Source organism: Oncorhynchus masou, chromosome 17 (assembly GCF_036934945.1).
Source record: "Oncorhynchus masou masou isolate Uvic2021 chromosome 17, UVic_Omas_1.1, whole genome shotgun sequence".
NCBI classification, from domain to species: domain Eukaryota; kingdom Metazoa; phylum Chordata; class Actinopteri; order Salmoniformes; family Salmonidae; genus Oncorhynchus; species Oncorhynchus masou.
The window spans coordinates 42,201,141-42,221,025 of NC_088228.1; the positions used below are offsets into that span (position 1 = coordinate 42,201,141).

General features: G+C 44.0%; 1 protein-coding gene across 1 annotated transcript in view; it reads right to left on the reverse strand.

Annotated features, from left to right (window-relative positions):
• Positions 1–5,831: 5,831 nt before the first annotated feature.
• The window catches only part of LOC135559066 (neurocan core protein-like), an 87,653-nt gene continuing 73,599 nt past the window's right edge, over positions 5,832–19,885 (reverse strand). The window contains exons 15-19 of the mRNA XM_064993418.1: positions 19,012–19,063; positions 16,895–17,084; positions 16,523–16,667; positions 7,271–7,453; positions 5,832–7,113 (exon numbers count right to left, since the gene is read on the reverse strand). Coding sequence (XP_064849490.1) covers positions 6,989–7,113; positions 7,271–7,453; positions 16,523–16,667; positions 16,895–17,084; positions 19,012–19,063 — 695 coding nt within the window. The 3' untranslated portion in view covers positions 5,832–6,988. The remainder of the gene's footprint in view (positions 7,114–7,270; positions 7,454–16,522; positions 16,668–16,894; positions 17,085–19,011; positions 19,064–19,885) is intronic.

Here is a 19,885-nt window from a genome sequence, read left to right on the forward strand (position 1 = left end):
ATAATGACATACTGTACCTGCCAGGTTGTGGATCAGGTCCATGTATTAGCATTATAATGACATACTGTACCTGCCAGGTTGTGGATCAGGTCCATGTATTAGCATTATAATGACATACTGTACCTGCCAGGTTGTGGATCAGGTCCATGTAATAACATGATAATGACATACCAGTCTGGTTGTGGATCAGGTCCATGTAATAACATGATAATGACATACTGTACCAGCCAGGTTGTGGATCAGGTCCATGTATTAGCATTATAATGACATACCGTACCTGCCAGGTTGTGGATCAGGTCCATGTATTAGCATTATAATGACATACTGTACCTGCCAGGTTGTGGATCAGGTCCATGTAATAGCATTATAATGACATACTGTACCAGCCAGGTTGTGGATCAGGTCCATGTATTAGCATTATAATGACATACCGTACCTGCCAGGTTGTGGATCAGGTCCATGTATTAGCATTATAATGACATACTGTACCTGCCAGGTTGTGGATCAGGTCCATGTATTAGCATTATAATGACATACTGTACCTGCCAGGTTGTGGATCAGGTCCATGTATTAGCATTATAATGACATACTGTACCTGCCAGGTTGTGGATCAGGTCCATGTAAAAACATGATAATGACATACTGTACCTGCCAGGTTGTGGATCAGGTCCATGTATTAGCATTATAATGACATACTGTACCTGCCAGGTTGTGGATCAGGTCCATGTATTAGCATTATAATGACATACTGTACCTGCCAGGTTGTGGATCAGGTCCATGTATTAGCATTATAATGACATACCAGTCTGGTTGTGGATCAGGTCCATGTAATAACATGATAATGACATACTGTACCTGCCAGGTTGTGGATCAGGTCCATGTATTAGCATTATAATGACATACTGTACCTGCCAGGTTGTGGATCAGGTCCATGTATTAGCATTATAATGACATACTGTACCTGCCAGGTTGTGGATCAGGTCCATGTAATACCATGATAATGACATACTGTACCAGCCAGGTTGTGGATCAGGTCTATGTAATAACATGATAATGACATACCAGCATGGTTGTGGATCAGGTCTATGTAATAACATGATAATGACATACTGTACCTGCCAGGTTGTGGATCAGGTCCATGTAATACCATGATAATGACATACTGTACCAGCCAGGTTGTGGATCAGGTCTATGTAATAACATGATAATGTCATACCGTACCTGCCAGGTTGTGGATCAGGTCCATGTAAAAACATGATAATGACATACTGTACCAGCCAGGTTGTGGATCAGGTCTATGTAATAACATGATAATGACATACCTGCCAGGTTGTGGATCAGGTCCATGTAAAAATGTGATAATGACATACTGTACCTGCCAGGTTGTGGATCAGGTCCATGTAATAACATGATCATGACATACTGTACCTGCCAGGTTGTGGATCAGGTCCATGTAATAACATGATAATGACATACTGTACCTGCCAGGTTGTGGATCAGGTCTATGTAATAACATGATAATGACATACCAGCATGGTTGTGGATCAGGTCTATGTAATAACATGATAATGACATACTGTACCTGCCAGGTTGTGGATCAGGTCCATGTAATACCATGATAATGACATACTGTACCAGCCAGGTTGTGGATCAGGTCTATGTAATAACATGATAATGACATACCAGCATGGTTGTGGATCAGGTCTATGTAATAACATGATAATGACATACTGTACCTGCCAGGTTGTGGATCAGGTCCATGTAATACCATGATAATGACATACTGTACCAGCCAGGTTGTGGATCAGGTCCATGTATTAGCATTATAATGACATACTGTACCAGCCAGGTTGTGGATCAGGTCCATGTAATAACATGATAATGACATACCAGTCTGGTTGTGGATCAGGTCCATGTATTAGCATGATAATGACATACTGTACCTGCCAGGTTGTGGATCAGGTCCAGGTCCATGTAAAAACATGATAATGACATACTGTACCTGGTTGTGGATCAGGTCCATGTAATAACATGATAATGACATACCAGCCAGGTTGTGGATCAGGTCCATGTATTAGCATTATAATGACATACCAGCCAGGTTGTGGATCAGGTCCATGTAATAACATGATAATGACATACCAGTCTGGTTGTGGATCAGGTCCATGTAATAACATGATAATGACATACCAGTCTGGTTGTGGATCAGGTCCATGTATTAGCATGATAATGACATACTGTACCTGCCAGGTTGTGGATCAGGTCCAGGTCCATGTAAAAACATGATAATGACATACTGTACCTGGTTGTGGATCAGGTCCATGTAATAACATGATAATGACATACCTGCCAGGTTGTGGATCAGGTCCATATAATAACATGATAATGACATACTGTACCTGGTTGTGGATCAGGTCCATGTAATAACATGATAATGACATACTGTACCTGCCAGGTTGTGGATCAGGTCCATGTAATAACATGATAATGACATACCAGCCAGGTTGTGGATCAGGTCTATCTAATAACATGATAATGACATACCAGCCAGGTTGAGGATCAGGTCCATGTAAAAACATGATAATGACATACCAGCCAGGTTGTGGATCAGGTCCATGTAATAACATGATAATGACATACTGTACCTGCCAGGTTGTGGATCAGGTCCATGTAATAACATGATAATGACATACTGTACCTGCCAGGTTGTGGATCAGGTCCAGGTCCATGTAAAAACATGATAATGACATACTGTACCTGGTTGTGGATCAGGTCCATGTAATAACATGATAATGACATACCAGCCAGGTTGTGGATCAGGTCCATGTATTAGCATTATAATGACATACCAGCCAGGTTGTGGATCAGGTCCATGTAATAACATGATAATGACATACCAGTCTGGTTGTGGATCAGGTCCATGTAATAACATGATAATGACATACTGTACCTGCCAGGTTGTGGATCAGGTCCATATAATAACATGATAATGACATACTGTACCTGGTTGTGGATCAGGTCCATGTAATAACATGATAATGACATACTGTACCTGCCAGGTTGTGGATCAGGTCCATGTAATAACATGATAATGACATACCAGCCAGGTTGTGGATCAGGTCTATCTAATAACATGATAATGACATACCAGCCAGGTTGAGGATCAGGTCCATGTAAAAACATGATAATGACATACCAGCCAGGTTGTGGATCAGGTCCATGTAATAACATGATAATGACATACCAGTCTGGTTGTGGATCAGGTCCATGTAATAACATGATAATGACATACTGTACCAGCCAGGTTGTGGATCAGGTCCATGTATTAGCATTATAATGACATACTGTACCTGCCAGGTTGTGGATCAGGTCCATGTAATAACATGATAATGACATACCAGCCAGGTTGTGGATCAGGTCTATCTAATAACATGATAATGACATACCAGCCAGGTTGAGGATCAGGTCCATGTAAAAACATGATAATGACATACCAGTCTGGTTGTGGATCAGGTCCATGTAATAACATGATAATGACATACTGTACCTGCCAGGTTGTGGATCAGGTCCATGTAATAACATGATAATGACATACCAGCCAGGTTGTGGATCAGGTCTATCTAATAACATGATAATGACATACCAGCCAGGTTGTGGATCAGGTCCATGTAATAACATGATAATGACATACCAGCCAGGTTGTGGATCAGGTCCATGTAAAAACATGATAATGACATATTGTACCACTCTGGTTGTGGATCAGGTCTATGTAATAACATGATAATGACATACCAGCCAGGTTGTGGATCAGGTCCATGTAAAAACATGATAATGACATACTGTACCACTCTGGTTGTGGATCAGGTCTATGTAATAACATGATAATGACACACCAGCCAGGTTGTGGATCAGGTCCATGTAAAAACATGATAATGACATACTGTACCACTCTGGTTGTGGATCAGGTCTATGTAATAACATGATAATGACATACCAGTCTGGTTGTGGATCAGGTCCATGTAATAACATGATAATGACATACTGTACCTGCCAGGTTGTGGATCAGGTCCATGTATTAGCATTATAATGACATACTGTACCTGCCAGGTTGTGGATCAGGTCCATGTAATAACATGATAATGACATACTGTACCTGCCAGGTTGTGGATCAGGTCCATGTAATAACATGATAATGACATACTGTACCTGCCAGGTTGTGGATCAGGTCCATGTATTAGCCTTATAATGACATACTGTACCTGCCAGGTTGTGGATCAGGTCCATGTATTAGCCTTATAATGACATACTGTACCTGCCAGGTTTTGGATCAGGTCCATGTATTAGCCTTATAATGACATACTGTACCTGCCAGGTTGTGGATCAGGTCCATGTATTAGCCTTATAATGACATACTGTACCTGCCAGGTTGTGGATCAGGTCCATGTATTAGCATTATAATGACATACTGTACCTGCCAGGTTGTGGATCAGGTCCATGTATTAGCCTTATAATGACATACTGTACCTGCCAGGTTGTGGATCAGGTCCATGTATTAGCATTATAATGACATACTGTACCTGCCAGGTTGTGGATCAGGTCCATGTATTAGCATTATAATGACATACTGTACCTGCCAGGTTGTGGATCAGGTCCATGTAATACGGTGTTTCATTTCACACATTGGTGAGGCTGGCTTCCGGGTTGGACGGCGCTGTGTTAAGAAGCAGTGCGGCTTAGTTGGGTTGTGTATCGGAGGACGCATGACTCTCAACCTTTGTCTCTCCCGAGCCCGTATGGGAGTTGTAGCGATGAGACAAGATAGTAGCTACTAAACAATTGGATACCACAAAATTGGGGAGAAAAAGGAGTAAAATACATTTTTAAAGACACAAAAAAAAGAAGGCACACCTGTTAATTGAAATGCATTCCAGGTGACTACCTCATGACGCTGGTTGAGAGAATGCAAAGAGTGTGTAAAGCTGTCAAAGGCAAAGGGTGGCTACTTTGAAGATTCTCAAATATAAAATATATTTCAATTTATTCAACACTTTTTTTGGTTACTACATGATACATATGTGTTATTTAATAATTTGGATGTTTTCACTATTATCCTATAATGTAGAAAATAGTAAAACTAAAGAAAAACCCTTGAATGAGTAGGTGTGTCCAAACTTTTGACTGGTACTGTACATCTTTTCCAGCACATGGCTAGTCTTTGTTTAACCAGCTAAACAGCTGTTCTTAGTGAAAATGAATGACCTTTCTAGCTAATAGACTACTATGTTGGAGTTTACACTCCCTCGTTCAATGATAATGTGGGGAGATCACAATAATGCAACTATCTACCAAACCTATTCATTTTAAAATGTTGATTACTTCCCCTTGCCATTATCATTCACCTAATAAGACAAGACACATATTTCCCCCCCATATGCTGGGGGTGCTTGGATCACCGGTTTACCTGGGAGGTGGTCCCTGGCCAAAAAAAAGGTTGAAGATCCCTGTGTTAGATTTATTTTCATCTATTGGGTCCATTATTTTAGATGTACTTTCCCTCCACAATCTTTTCAATAGAGACCAGAGACCAGCTTCTTTGATCCAACAGGATGAAACTATTGGCCTCTTTCTCTGGGTAGAGAATTAAGTAAATAGAGGTCACAGACATACAACAACTTTCAGCTATAGGAGGCATGGGTTAGACACAAACCACTCTCAATCTTCAGTGTTTTGAGGTAGTGTATAGAAATATGGTCGAGAAACAGAATTAAAACTCAGAAACACTGGAGTAATAGCGTTAGAGCCCAGCTTAATCACAAAACTGACCAGATACATTGTCGTCGTTCATTACGTTTCTGCAGCTTTATTAAGAATGGAACACAACAGCAGGACAGGAAGTCATAACACCAACAAAAAGGATTACGCCCAATCAAATATCAGAAGAACCATATGCATCATGAATCATGGCATCCTGCCCCTCACATATTGGAGCCGGGCAAAGATTGGGACTATTGACCACCGAGCAGATAACTTGGTAAAGTTTTGTCCCAGTCCGCAGTATTTCGATCTATCCTATTCCATCTAGATCAATGGGTGTGTTTTAGTTGTTATTTGAGAGGGCGATACGGAGTACATGACTGGTACATGACTGGGTCATGACAAGGCTCAGGTATCAATCAGATACCAGTCAATAACAAACAAACAAAACATCACAGTATTTACAGTACAGAGACAGGCAATCAAAGGGTTACCTTCATTACTTTTCATTGTAAGAATATAAAACAAAAAGGTTTTACATTGCCTCATTGGATTATGTAAAAACAAATCAACATTCTGTATATTAACTTGCGAAGAGTCCATAATAAATAGTAACATTACATGAACAGATATTAAAAATGGCATGTAAGTTGAATAATAAAACAGACCTGCTATTCAGGAGTCCTAAAACATAACAAATACAGTATACATACAAAAGCTCTGGGATATTTGAGACTTAAAGCTAACTAGCTCACTGGCATTAATTACATTTGTGCTTTATAAACAGAATACTAAAATGAGTTCTGAGATGTAGAACAAGCTTCAAACTTTGCAGAACACATACACTCGCATAGCATAGACACCCTGACACACACACACACACGTCACTGTCTATGTTTAGAGAGCGAGAATAGGTTATCCATACACATGCCAAGGATTTGCTGTTTCTTAGATATTAGCGACCGTGTTAGCGAGAGAACAAGTATTACTGTTGTAATGGACTGTTGTAATCAACAACAAAGGAACAAATCCTAACTTTAGATATGTACGTGTGAACAATTCACTTATTTTGCACTGATGTCAATAGGTCATTTGAATAAAGGTTTTGCACACATACAGTATCTCAAGTGAGGTTTTAACCCAAAGAGACAGACTGAAATAGGTCAGGAAAAGATAAACGTCAACTATTGTCAGGGGTCCGGCACAGGGCATTATGGGAGGTGTAGTATTTGGTTCAGTAGTGGCTGTGTGCATCATCTTCCCTCTCCCTGTGTGCCTCTCCTCCATGTCTCCTGTGGTTCCGGCGCTCCCGGCGCTGGCCGTGGTGGTGGTTGCGGCGGTACCGGTGGGATCGCTGAGCTGACGGAGGGGAACACAGAGGGTGCAGTGACAACATTTACCATTCCGTTTCTTATTGAGCCCATATTAGAGGGAATACACACATGTTTATGGCTGAGCTGGGGGAACAAACGTTTCAGAACATAACAAATGTGTTTTTCTGGTGCTTGTCACTCACACTTTGTGCAGATGATCTTGGGCCGGTCCCAGATGCCGTTGGCCCGGCAACGTGCAGTGGGGATGTGACGCTGGTAGAAACCTTCAGTACACTGGTAACGCACAACAGCGTGTATGTCATAGTGGGACCGCCGACGGCCAATCAGATGGGCGTTCTCCACGGCGGGTGGGGTTCCACACAGCACTGTCAGACGGGCCGACAATAACAAAAAAGTCTGTGTTGAGCAACAAAGCAAAAGCACAAGATACTGTATGTAGCTACAGATGTAGGATCTTAATTTGATGACCTTGTTGCAGGATACATTTTGCAGGAAAAGGCTTCTGAAGTTTGTAATTTCCACTTTGAAAAATGCATCAACCCCTAAAACATTTCCATTAATTATATAATACACATAATAATTCACATTTCCTGTTGATGCAGGATTATTTTCCTGCTGTTGTTAACTGGCTCAAATTAAGATCCTGCATGTTTCTGTATGGTATCTTGCTTGCAGTTCCTTTCTTCTCTCCCTAGGTTGCGCTATTGCTACTGAATCCCGCCTGAAGACAGTTGGCGAGATTGAATGCTGACCAAAGGGTAGAAACTGGGTTGTTATGGAGCAGTGTCAAGTAACAGAGAGCCAAGACAGCTCCCATATTCTCCCCTCCCTCTTTCTCACTCTGCCTCTCCATCTATTTCTCTCTCACTCAATTCAATTCAATTCAAGGGCTTTATTGGCATGGGAAACATGTGTTAACATTGCCAAAGCAAGTGAGGTAGATAATATATAAAGTGAATATATAAAGTGAAAAACAATAAAAATTAACAGCAAACATTACACATACAGAAGTTTCAAAACAATAAAGACATTACAAATGTCATATTATATATATATATATATATATATATATATATATATATATATATATATATATATATATATATATATATATACAGTGTTTTAACAATGTACATATGGTTAAAGGACACAAGATAAAATAAATAAGCATAAATATGGGTTGTATTTACAATGGTGTTTGTTCTTCACTGGTTGCCCTTTTCTCGTGGCAACAGGTCACAAATCTTGCTGCTGTGATGGCACACTGTGGAATTTCACCCAGTAGATATGGGAGTTTTTCAAAATTGGATTTGTTTTCGAATTCTTTGTGGATCTGTGTAATCTGAGGGAAATATGTCTCTCTAATATGGTCATACATTGGGCAGGAGGTTAGGAAGTGCAGCTCAGTTTCCACCTCATTTAGTGGGCAGTGAGCACATAGCCTGTCTTCTCTTGAGAGCCATGTCTGCCTATGGCGGCCTTTCTCAATAGCAAGGCTATGCTCACTGAGTCTGTACATAGTCAAAGCTTTCCTTAATTTTGGGTCAGTCACAGTGGTCAGGTATTCCGCCGCTGTGTACTCTCTGTGTAGGGCCAAATAGCATTCTAGTTTGCTCTGTTTTTTTGTTAATTCTTTCCAATGTGTCAAGTAATTATCTTTTTGTTTTCTCATGATTTGGTTGGGTCTAATTGTGCTGTTGTCCTGGGGCTCTGTAGGGTGTGTTTGTGTTTGTGAACAGAGCCCCAGGACCAGCTTGCTTAGGGGACTCTTCTCCAGGTTCATCTCTCTGTAGGTGATGGCTTTGTTATGGAAGATTTGGGTATCGCTTCCATTTAGGTGGTTATAGAATTTAACGGCTCTTTTCTGGATTTTGATCTTTAGTGGGTATCGGCCTAATTCTGCTCTGCATGCATTATTTGGTGTTCTACGTTGTACACGGAGGATATTTTTGCAGAATTCTGCGTGCAGTCTCAATTTGGTGTTTGTCCCATTTTGTGAAGTCTTGGATGGTGAGTAGACCCCAGACCTCACGACCATAAAGGGCAATGGGCTCTGTGACTGATTCAAGTATTTTTAGCCAAATCCTAATTGGTATGTTGAAATGTATGTTCCTTTTGATGGCATAGAATGCCCTTCACTCTCTGCCTCTCTCTCACTCTGCCTTCTCCATCTATTTCTCTCTCCCTCTCTGCCTCTCTCTCTGCTCTACCTCTCCATCTATTTCTCTCTCCCTCTCTGCCTCTCTCTCACTCTGCCTCTCCATCTATTTCTCTCTCAATCTCTGCCTCTCTCTCACTCTGCCTCTCCATCTATTTCTCTCTCACTCTCTGCCTCTCTCTCACTGCCTCTCCATCTATTTCTCTCTCTCTCTCTCTCTCTCTCTCTCTCTCTCTCTCTCTCTCTCTCTCTCTCTCTCTGTCTGTCTCGCTCTTCCACGCTCTGTATTCAAGGAGCTAGGCTTCCGGCTATCTCATATATCCTTGCTCCTGTTCTCATTCCAGTGTCACAATTACATCAGGGTAACAAAGAGATGCATTTTGGGACTTCGGGGGCAGATCTGAGGGCAAAACAGTCACTGGTAATTTAATGCCAGCTTTATACAAGATGGCAAATGGTGGCTTAGTAGCCCAAGTAATTATCCGTAGGGTGAGATAAAATGGCAACAGCGAGAGATGGAGTTTTCTGTTTAGATCAACTAGGAGTAAAAAAAAAACCATGCAATTCAGACTTCCGTGTTATATGTTTGTTTTGAGCTTTATACACAAGCATCTTTTCCCACATTTAGGCCGAGATTCAATCAGTTCAACTGTTAACTGGCGATAGCAGACGCATAGCGGATGTTTTGGCGCAGGTGGAACTGCATTGGAGCCGTCAAATAGGTGAGCAGCTGTGGTCATTGTCACGAAGCCACACCTGCACCACTCCAGATACAAGTTCAGAACGAGAAAGTGTAGGCTATATACTCTAGAAATAATAACACTCAAATTGAAAAATAATTGAATGAAATAATAAGGATTTCTATCAGCCTTATCGAGGATTACATCTCATATTACATTGTTTCAATTTGTAAAGAAGGCTGCATGGGATTTCTGTTCATGTGACTCCGTGCAGCCAATGGCAATGTCCTCTTTAGGTATAATGCCGGGAGACATTGGGATTTCTGTTCATGTGACTCCGTGCAGCCAATGGCAATGTCCTCTTTAGGTATAATGCCGGGAGACATTGGGATTTCTGTTCATGTGACTCCGTGCAGCCAATGGCAATGTCCTCTTTAGGTATAATGCCGGGAGACACATGGGATTTCTGTTCATGTGACTCCGTGCAGCCAATGGCAATGTCCTCTTTAGGTATAATGCCGGGAGACATTGGGATTTCTGTTCATGTGACTCCGTGCAGCCAATGGCAATGTCCTCTTTAGGTATAATGCCGGGAGACACATGGGATTTCTGTTCATGTGACTCCGTGCAGCCAATGGCAATGTCCTCTTTAGGTATAATGCCGGGAGACATTGGGATTTCTGTTCATGTGACTCCGTGCAGCCAATGGCAATGTCCTCTTTAGGTATAATGCCGGGAGACACATGGGATTTCTGTTCATGTGACTCCGTGCAGCCAATGGCAATGTCCTCTTTAGGTATAATGCCGGGAGACATTGGGATTTCTGTTCATGTGACTCCGTGCAGCCAATGGCAATGTCCTCTTTAGGTATAATGCCGGGAGACATTGGGATTTCTGTTCATGTGACTCCGTGCAGCCAATGGCAATGTCCTCTTTAGGTATAATGCCGGGAGACACATGGGATTTCTGTTCATGTGACTCCGTGCAGCCAATGGCAATGTCCTCTTTAGGTATAATGCCGGGAGACATTGGGATTTCTGTTCATGTGACTCCGTGCAGCCAATGGCAATGTCCTCTTTAGGTATAATGCCGGGAGACACATGGGATTTCTGTTCATGTGACTCCGTGCAGCCAATGGCAATGTCCTCTTTAGGTATAATGCCGGGAGACATTGGGATTTCTGTTCATGTGACTCCGTGCAGCCAATGGCAATGTCCTCTTTAGGTATAATGCCGGGAGACACATGGGATTTCTGTTCATGTGACTCCGTGCAGCCAATGGCAATGTCCTCTTTAGGTATAATGCCGGGAGACATTGGGATTTCTGTTCATGTGACCCCGTGCAGCCAATGGCAATGTCCTCTTTAGGTATAATGCCGGGAGACACATGGGATTTCTGTTCATGTGACTCCGTGCAGCCAATGGCAATGTCCTCTTTAGGTATAATGCCGGGAGACATTGGGATTTCTGTTCATGTGACTCCGTGCAGCCAATGGCAATGTCCTCTTTAGGTATAATGCCGGGAGACATTGGGATTTCTGTTCATGTGACTCCGTGCAGCCAATGGCAATGTCCTCTTTAGGTATAATGCCGGGAGACATTGGGATTTCTGTTCATGTGACTCCGTGCAGCCAATGGCAATGTCCTCTTTAGGTATAATGCCGGGAGACATTGGGATTTCTGTTCATGTGACTCCGTGCAGCCAATGGCAATGTCCTCTTTAGGTATAATGCAGGGAGACACTTGGGATTTCTGTTCATGTGACTCCGTGCAGCCAATGGCAATGTCCTCTTTAGGTATAATGCCGGGAGACACATGGGATTTCTGTTCATGTGACTCCGTGCAGCCAATGGCAATGTCCTCTTTAGGTATAATGCAGGGAGACACTTGGGATTTCTGTTCATGTGACTCCGTGCAGCCAATGGCAATGTCCTCTTTAGGTATAATGCCGGGAGACACTTGGGATTTCAAATCAAATCTAATCAAATTTTACTTGTCAGATGCGCAGAATACAACAAGTGTAGACCTTACCGTGAAATGCTTACTTACAAGCCCTTAACCAACAATGCAGTTCAAGAAATGATTTACTAAATAAACTAAAGTGAAAAAAACAACAACAAGCAAACCCCCAAAAATCGAAAAGTAACAAGAAAATGACATAAGAATAATGAGGCTATATACAGGGGGTCAATGTGCGGGGGTACAGTCAATGTGCGGGGGTACAGTCAATGTGCTGGGGTACAGGTTAGTCAATGTGCTGGGGTACAGTCAATGTGCGGGGGTACTGGTCAGTCAATGTGCGGGGGTACAGGTTAGTCAATGTGCGGGGGTACAGTCAATGTGCGGGGGTACAGGTTAGTCAATGTGCGGGGGTACAGGTTAGTCAATGTGCGGGGGTACAGGTCAGTCAATGTGCGGGGGTACAGGTCAGTCAATGTGCGGGGGTACAGGTCAGTCAATGTGCGGGGGTACAGGTTAGTCAATGTGCGGGGGTACAGGTTAGTCAATGTGCGGGGGTACAGGTCAGTCAATGTGCGGGGGTACAGGTCAGTCAATGTGCGGGGGTACAGTCAATGTGCGGGGGTACAGGTCAGTCAATGTGCGGGGGTACAGGTCAGTCAATGTGCGGGGGTACAGTCAATGTGCGGGGGTAGTGGTCAGTCAATGTGCGGGGGTACAGGTCAGTCAATGTGCGGGGGTACAGGTTAGTCAATGTGCGGGCGTACAGGTTAGTCAATGTGCGGGGGTACAGGTTAGTCAATGTGCGGGGGTACAGGTTAGTCAATGTGCGGGGGTACAGGTCAGTCAATGTGCGGGGGTACAGGTCAGTCAATGTGCGGGGGTACAGGTCAGTCAATGTGCGGGGGTACAGTCAATGTGCGGGGGTACAGGTCAGTCAATGTGCGGGGGTACAGGTTAGTCAATGTGCGGGGTACAGGTTAGTCAATGTGCGGGGGTACAGGTTAGTCAATGTGCGGGGTACAGGTTAGTCAATGTGCGGGGTACAGGTTAGTCAATGTGCGGGGTACAGGTCAGTCAATGTGCGGGGGTACAGGTTAGTCAATGTGCGGGGGTACAGGTCAGTCAATGTGCGGGGGTACAGGTCAGTCAATGTGCGGGGGTACAGGTTAGTCAATGTGCGGGGGTACAGGTTAGTCAATGTGCGGGGTACAGGTCAGTCAATGTGCGGGGGTACAGGTCAGTCAATGTGCGGGGTACAGGTTAGTCAATGTGCGGGGGTACAGGTTAGTCAATGTGCGGGGGTACAGGTTAGTCAATGTGCGGGGGTAGTGGTCAGTCAATGTGCGGGGTACAGGTCAGTCAATGTGCGGGGTACAGGTCAGTCAATGTGCGGGGTACAGGTCAGTCAATGTGCGGGGTACAGGTTAGTCAATGTGCGGGGGTACAGGTTAGTCAATGTGCGGGGGTACAGGTTAGTCAATGTGCGGGGGTACAGGTCAGTCAATGTGCGGGGTACAGGTTAGTCAATGTGCGGGGTACAGGTCAGTCAATGTGCGGGGTACAGGTCAGTCAATGTGCGGGGGTACAGGTCAGTCAATGTGCGGGGGTACAGTCAATGTGCGGGGGTACAGGTTAGTCAATGTGCGGGGGTACTGGTTAGTCAATGTGCGGGGGTACAGGTCAGTCAATGTGCGAGGGTACAGGTTAGTCAATGTGCAGGGGTACAGGTTAGTCGAGGTCATTTGTAAAGTGAGTATGAATAGATAATAAACAGAGAGTAGCAGCAGTGTAAAAACAAAAGGGGGGGGGGTCAATGCAAATAGTCCGGGTGGCCATGTGATTAATTGTTCAGCAGTCTTATGGCTTGGGGGTAGAAGCTGTTCAGCAGTCTTATGGCTTGGAGGTAGAAGCTGTTCAGCAGTCTTATGGCTTGGAGGTAGAAGCTGTTCAGCAGTCTTATGGCTTGGAGGTAGAAGCTGTTCAGCAGTCTTATGGCTTGGGGGTAGAAGCTGTTCAGCAGTCTTATGGCTTGGGGGTAGAAGCTGTTCAGCAGTCTTATGGCTTGGAGGTAGAAGCTGTTCAGCAGTCTTATGGCTTGGGGGTAGAAGCTGTTCAGCAGTCTTATGGCTTGGAGGTAGAAGCTGTTCAGCAGTCTTATGGCTTGGGGGTAGAAGCTGTTCAGCAGTCTTATGGCTTGGAGGTAGAAGCTGTTCAGCAGTCTTATGGCTTGGGGGTAGAAGCTGTTCAGCAGTCTTATGGCTTGGGGGTAGAAGCTGTTCAGCAGTCTTATGGCTTGGAGGTAGAAGCTGTTCAGCAGTCTTATGGCTTGGAGGTAGAAGCTGTTCAGCAGTCTTATGGCTTGGAGGTAGAAGCTGTTCAGCAGTCTGATGGCTTGGAGGTAGAAGCTGTTCAGCAGTCTTATGGCTTGGAGGTAGAAGCTGTTCAGCAGTCTTATGGCTTGGGGGTAGAAGCTGTTCAGCAGTCTTATGGCTTGGGGGTAGAAGCTGTTCAGCAGTCTTATGGCTTGGAGGTAGAAGCTGTTCAGCAGTCTTATGGCTTGGAGGTAGAAGCTGTTCAGCAGTCTTATGGCTTGGAGGTAGAAGCTGTTCAGCAGTCTTATGGCTTGGAGGTAGAAGCTGTTCAGCAGTCTTATGGCTTGGAGGTAGAAGCTGTTCAGCAGTCTTATGGCTTGGAGGTAGAAGCTGTTCAGCAGTCTTATGGCTTGGAGGTAGAAGCTGTTCAGCAGTCTTATGGCTTGGAGGTAGAAGCTGTTCAGCAGTCTTATGGCTTGGAGGTAGAAGCTGTTCAGCAGTCTTATGGCTTGGGGGTAGAAGCTGTTCAGCAGTCTTATGGCTTGGGGGTAGAAGCTGTTCAGCAGTCTTATGGCTTGGGGGTAGAAGCTGTTCAGCAGTCTTATGGCTGGGAGGTAGAAGCTGTTCAGCAGTCTTATGGCTTGGGGGTAGAAGCTGTTCAGCAGTCTTATGGCTGGGAGGTAGAAGCTGTTCAGCAGTCTTATGGCTGGGAGGTAGAAGCTGTTCAGCAGTCTTATGGCTGGGAGGTAGAAGCTGTTCAGCAGTCTTATGGCTTGGGGGTAGAAGCTGTTCAGCAGTCTTATGGCTGGGAGGTAGAAGCTGTTCAGCAGTCTTATGGCTGGGAGGTAGAAGCTGTTCAGCAGTCTTATGGCTGGGAGGTAGAAGCTGTTCAGCAGTCTTATGGCTGGGAGGTAGAAGCTGTTAAGGACCTTTTTGGTCCCAGACTTGGCACTCCGGTACCGCTTGCCGTGCAGTAGCAGAGAGAGCAGTCTAGGACTTGGGTGACTGGAGTTTTTGACAATTTTTTGGACCTTCCTCTGACATCACCTAGTATATAGGTCCTGGATGTCAGGAAGCTGGGGCCCAGTCATGTACTGGTGCAGCTGTAAAACCTTTTGAGGATCTGAGGACCCATGCCAAATATTTTCAGTCTCCTGAGGGGAAAAGGTGTCGTGCCCTCTTCACAACTGTCTTGGTGTGTTTGGACCATGGTAGTTCATTGGACACCAAGGACTTGAAACTCTCGACCCGCTCAATTTCAGCCCTGTCGATGTTAATGGAGGTCTGTTCGGCCCTCCTTTTCCTATAGTCCACGATCAGCTCCTTTGTCTTGCTCACGTTGAGGGAGAGGTTGTTGTCCTGCCAGGTTTCTGACCTCCTGAACAGGGCGTACAGGAGGGTACTAAGTGCACACCCCTGAGGGGCCCCAGTGTTGAGGATCAGCAGATGTGTTGTTGCCTACCCATACCACCTGGGGGCAGCCTGTCATGATGTCCAGGATCCAGTTGCAGAGGGAGGTGTTTAGTCCCAGGGTCTTTAGCTTAGTGATGGCCTTTGAGGGCACTATGGTGTTGAACGCTGAGCTCTAGTCAATGAACAGCATTCACACATAGGTGTTCCCTTTGTCCAGGTGGGAAAGGGCAGTGTGGAGTGCGATTTGAGATTGCGGCTCTGTGGATCTGTTGGGGCGGTATGCGATTTGTAGTGGGTCTAGGGTTTCCAGCATGATTTGACAGCTCTGACGCAGTTCCCCCTCCAACACCGCCAAAACAACCGCTAGGTTGGCTAAAGCAGATCTGATTGAATCAAGCCCTTAAAAGCTGCTTGTCACACTGCTGCCTATTGAGGTTTGGCAGCCCGCATATTAATTGGGTTGTTTCTAGGGGAATTTCAGTGGTTTAGAAATAGCACTATTTTCTGTCTGTCGATAAGGCAAAACAAAATGATGCATGACACTATGTCTGATGCTAGTCAATAACTACCTGTTGAACTAAATTCTAGATTGACACATTTAACCAAAGGGCCATATTTCTTCTGGCATTTTCCGTTGATAAAACTGTCATTATGCTCTTACACTCAGGGCTGATGTGAAGTGTTTCACTGCCAGACATTCTATTGACCAAACAGAACAGTCACCAGGGGATACAAGGCAGAGGACAATGAAGGCTGTGGAAGGTAATATGGAACAGTATTTCGTGATGACTCAACTCAAGCCAAATGAACATAACATCCTGTTTCTAGACCCAGTCTATTAGGAACCCGCCGTTTCAAAAACCCTTACGGAGGACGCTATTGACATGTAAATGCGTCATTGCTGTTTTACCTGTGCCTTTCTTGCAGACGTAGGGCAGGTTATAGTTGCAGGGCACATCGTTCCACTTGCCGTCCTCATGGGCGATGGTGACCACGCAATCCTCTCCGCCCGCGAAGAAGTTATCAGGTTGGTTCTCTCGCCAGTTCTCATATACCTACACAATACCACACAGTTATGTTACATTGTAATCATGTTCTATTATACTGTAGTCAATTGGCTTTAAATCTGTTAGAAACTAATAATCACCCAGTTACACAGCTGTAGTTACACTTTACACATATTATTCCAACTGTGAGGATAAAGTACAGGTATAAATCACATATATTCACAAACTGAGCACAATTTGGCATATTATTGACAGAGAGGAATATCGAATCTCACCAGGTCATTGACATCAGTCCATTGGAAGTCCTCCTCCACGGTGCGATCATTCAGGCCAATCCAGGCGTTATCATGGCCCAGCCCATTGATGAACTCCTGCTCCGTGACTGAGGTGATACTACTAAGATGGGCGCTGTGCACTCTGCAGTCCTTCTCGGCATCCTCCCAGGTGTGTCTGTGAGAGAAGTACCTGAAGTGGAGAAACAGGTTATTTCAGTAGAATAACATAGGAGATATTGTTGCTATTATGTTGAGAGGTATATATATAGCCCTGTTTCCACCCCGTTGTAACCTCTGTACATTCGGAAAGTACTCCGACCCCTTGACTTTTCCAACATTTTGTTACATTATTGCCTTATTCTAAATCGTCATAATGACAAAGCAAAAACATTTTTTTAAACATTTTTTGCAAATGTACACTACCGGCCAAAGGTTTTAGAATAACGTTCTCATTCCAGGGTTTTCCTTTATTTGGACTATTTTTTACATTGTAGAATAATAGTGAAGATATAAACTATGAAATAACACATATAGAATCATGTAGTAAGCAAAAATGTGTTAAGCAAATTGAAATATATTTTATATTTGAGATTCTTCAAATAGCCACATTTTGCCTTGATGACAGCTTTGCACACTCTTGGCATTCTCTCAAATAGCTTCATGAGGTAGTCACCTGAAATGCATTTAAATGAACAGGTGTGCCTTGTTAAAAGTTAATTTGTGGAATTTATTTCCTTCTTAATGCATTAGAGCCAATCAGTTGTGTTGTGACTAGGTAGCGGGGGTACACAGAAGACAGCCTTATTTGGTAAAAGACCAAGTCCATATTATGGCAAGAACAGCTCAAATAAGCAAAGAGAAACGACCGTCCATCATTACTTTAAGACATGAAGGTCAATCAATACGGAAATTTCAAAAACTTTGAAAGTTTCTTCAAGTGCAGTCGCAAAAACCATTAATCGCTATGATGAATGCACTGTCTCATGAGGACCGCCACAGGAAAGGAAGACCCAGAGTTATCTCTGCTGCAGAGGATAAGTTCATTACAGTTAACTGCACCTCAGATTGCAGCCCAAATATATGCTTCACAGAGAAACTGACACATCTCAACATCAACCTGTTCAGAGGAGACTGCGTGAATCAGGCCTTCATGGTCAAAATGCTGCAAAGAAACCACTACTAAAAGACACCAATAATAAGAAGAGACTTGCTTGGGCCAAGAAACACGAGCAATGGACATTAGACCGTTGGATATCTGTCCTTTGGTCTTATGAGTCAAAATTTGAGATATTTGGTTCCAACCGCCGTGTCTTTGTGAGACGTGGTGTGGGTGAACGGATTATCTCTACATGTGTATTTCCCACCGTGAAGCATGGAGGAGGAGGTGTGGGGGTGCTTTGCTAGTGACACTGTCAGTGGTTTATTTAGAATTCAAGGCACACTTAACCAGCATGGCTACCACAGCATTCTGCAGCGATATGCAATCCCACCTGGTTTGGGCTTAGTGGGACTATCCTTTGTTTTTCAACAGGACAATGACCCAACACACCTCCAGGCTGTGTAAGGGCTATTTGACCAAGACGGAGGGTGATGGAGTGCTGTATCAGATGACCTGGCCTCCACAATCAACCAACCTCAACCAAATTGAGATGGTTTGGGATGAGCTCCACTGACAATTTCTTCAACCTCATGGCTTGGTTTTTTTCTCTGATATGCACTGTGAACTGTGGGACCTAATATAGACTGGTGTATCAAATCATGTCCAATCAAGTGAATTTACCACAGGTGGACTCCAATCAAGTTGTAGAAACATCTCAAGGATGATCAATGGAAACAGGATGCACTTGAGCTCCATTTAGAGTCTCATAGCATAAGGTCTGAATACTTATGTAAATAAGGTATGTTTTTAAAATAAAATTGACAAACATTTCTAAAAATCATTTTTTTCTTTGTCATCATGGTGTGTTGTGTGTAGATTGCTGAGGAAAAAATTATATTTAATCAATTTTAGAATAAGGGGTCTCTACACTTTCCGACGGCACTGTATATGACACTGTTTGATTTGCGATGAATGTTTAGATGCAAAGTTTGTAGAACGGTATTATTTTCACACGCACCTGTAGCAGTGGCCATGGAACTTCCTCCATCCATGTTCACAAGTCTCAACGTCTAAGAGTAGAGGGAGAGAGGTGGAGGGATGGAGGGAGGAGAGAGGGATAGGTGAGAGAGGTAAGTGTGTGGAAGATGGGAGACAGATTAAGGATGCAAGGAAGAGAGAAAGAGATTGAGTGAAAGAGATAGGGGAGGGAAAGAGAGATGAAAAGAGGGACAGTGACAGAGAAAAGAAGAGCGAGAGGTGGATCAAAAGGAGAGAAGATTATTCTATATACCCTTTCAACCTTCCATCCAGTATTGTACCTCTCAGGACCTGCAAGGACACATATTAATGGTGTTAAGATCCTGTGAGAGTGAATGAAACACTAAACCTACAATCATGGATCCTGCATTTCCATTCTCAGCACACGTTGTTCCTGTGCATTACGAGGACTCATTAATAACTAAGGGTTATGTACTCATTCATCCTCATTGCTATTAGTGTTTCTGCACACACGGAGGAGGACAAATGAGGAGTTGTGGGCGGCTGTCTGACTCTGAAGCCAGCGAGGTGTGTGCGTGTCTGCGCTCGTTTCAGTGTGTGTGTTTCGGTCTACATATATCAGGCAGCTCTCTGCAGCACAGTGACAGGTACAGATATAATGCCTGATAGCCGATGAGTGATCCTCCAGGGGGGCCAAGGGGAATGGCAATGCACTGGAGCGACGAACTGCCCTTGCTGTTTCTGCCTGGCCAGCACCCCTCTCTCCACTGGGATTCCCTGCCTCTGACCATATTACGGGGACTGAGTCACTGGCTTACTAGTGCTCTTCCATGCCGTCCCTAGGAGGGGTGCGTCACTCGAGTGGGTTGAGTCACAGACATGATCTTCCTGTC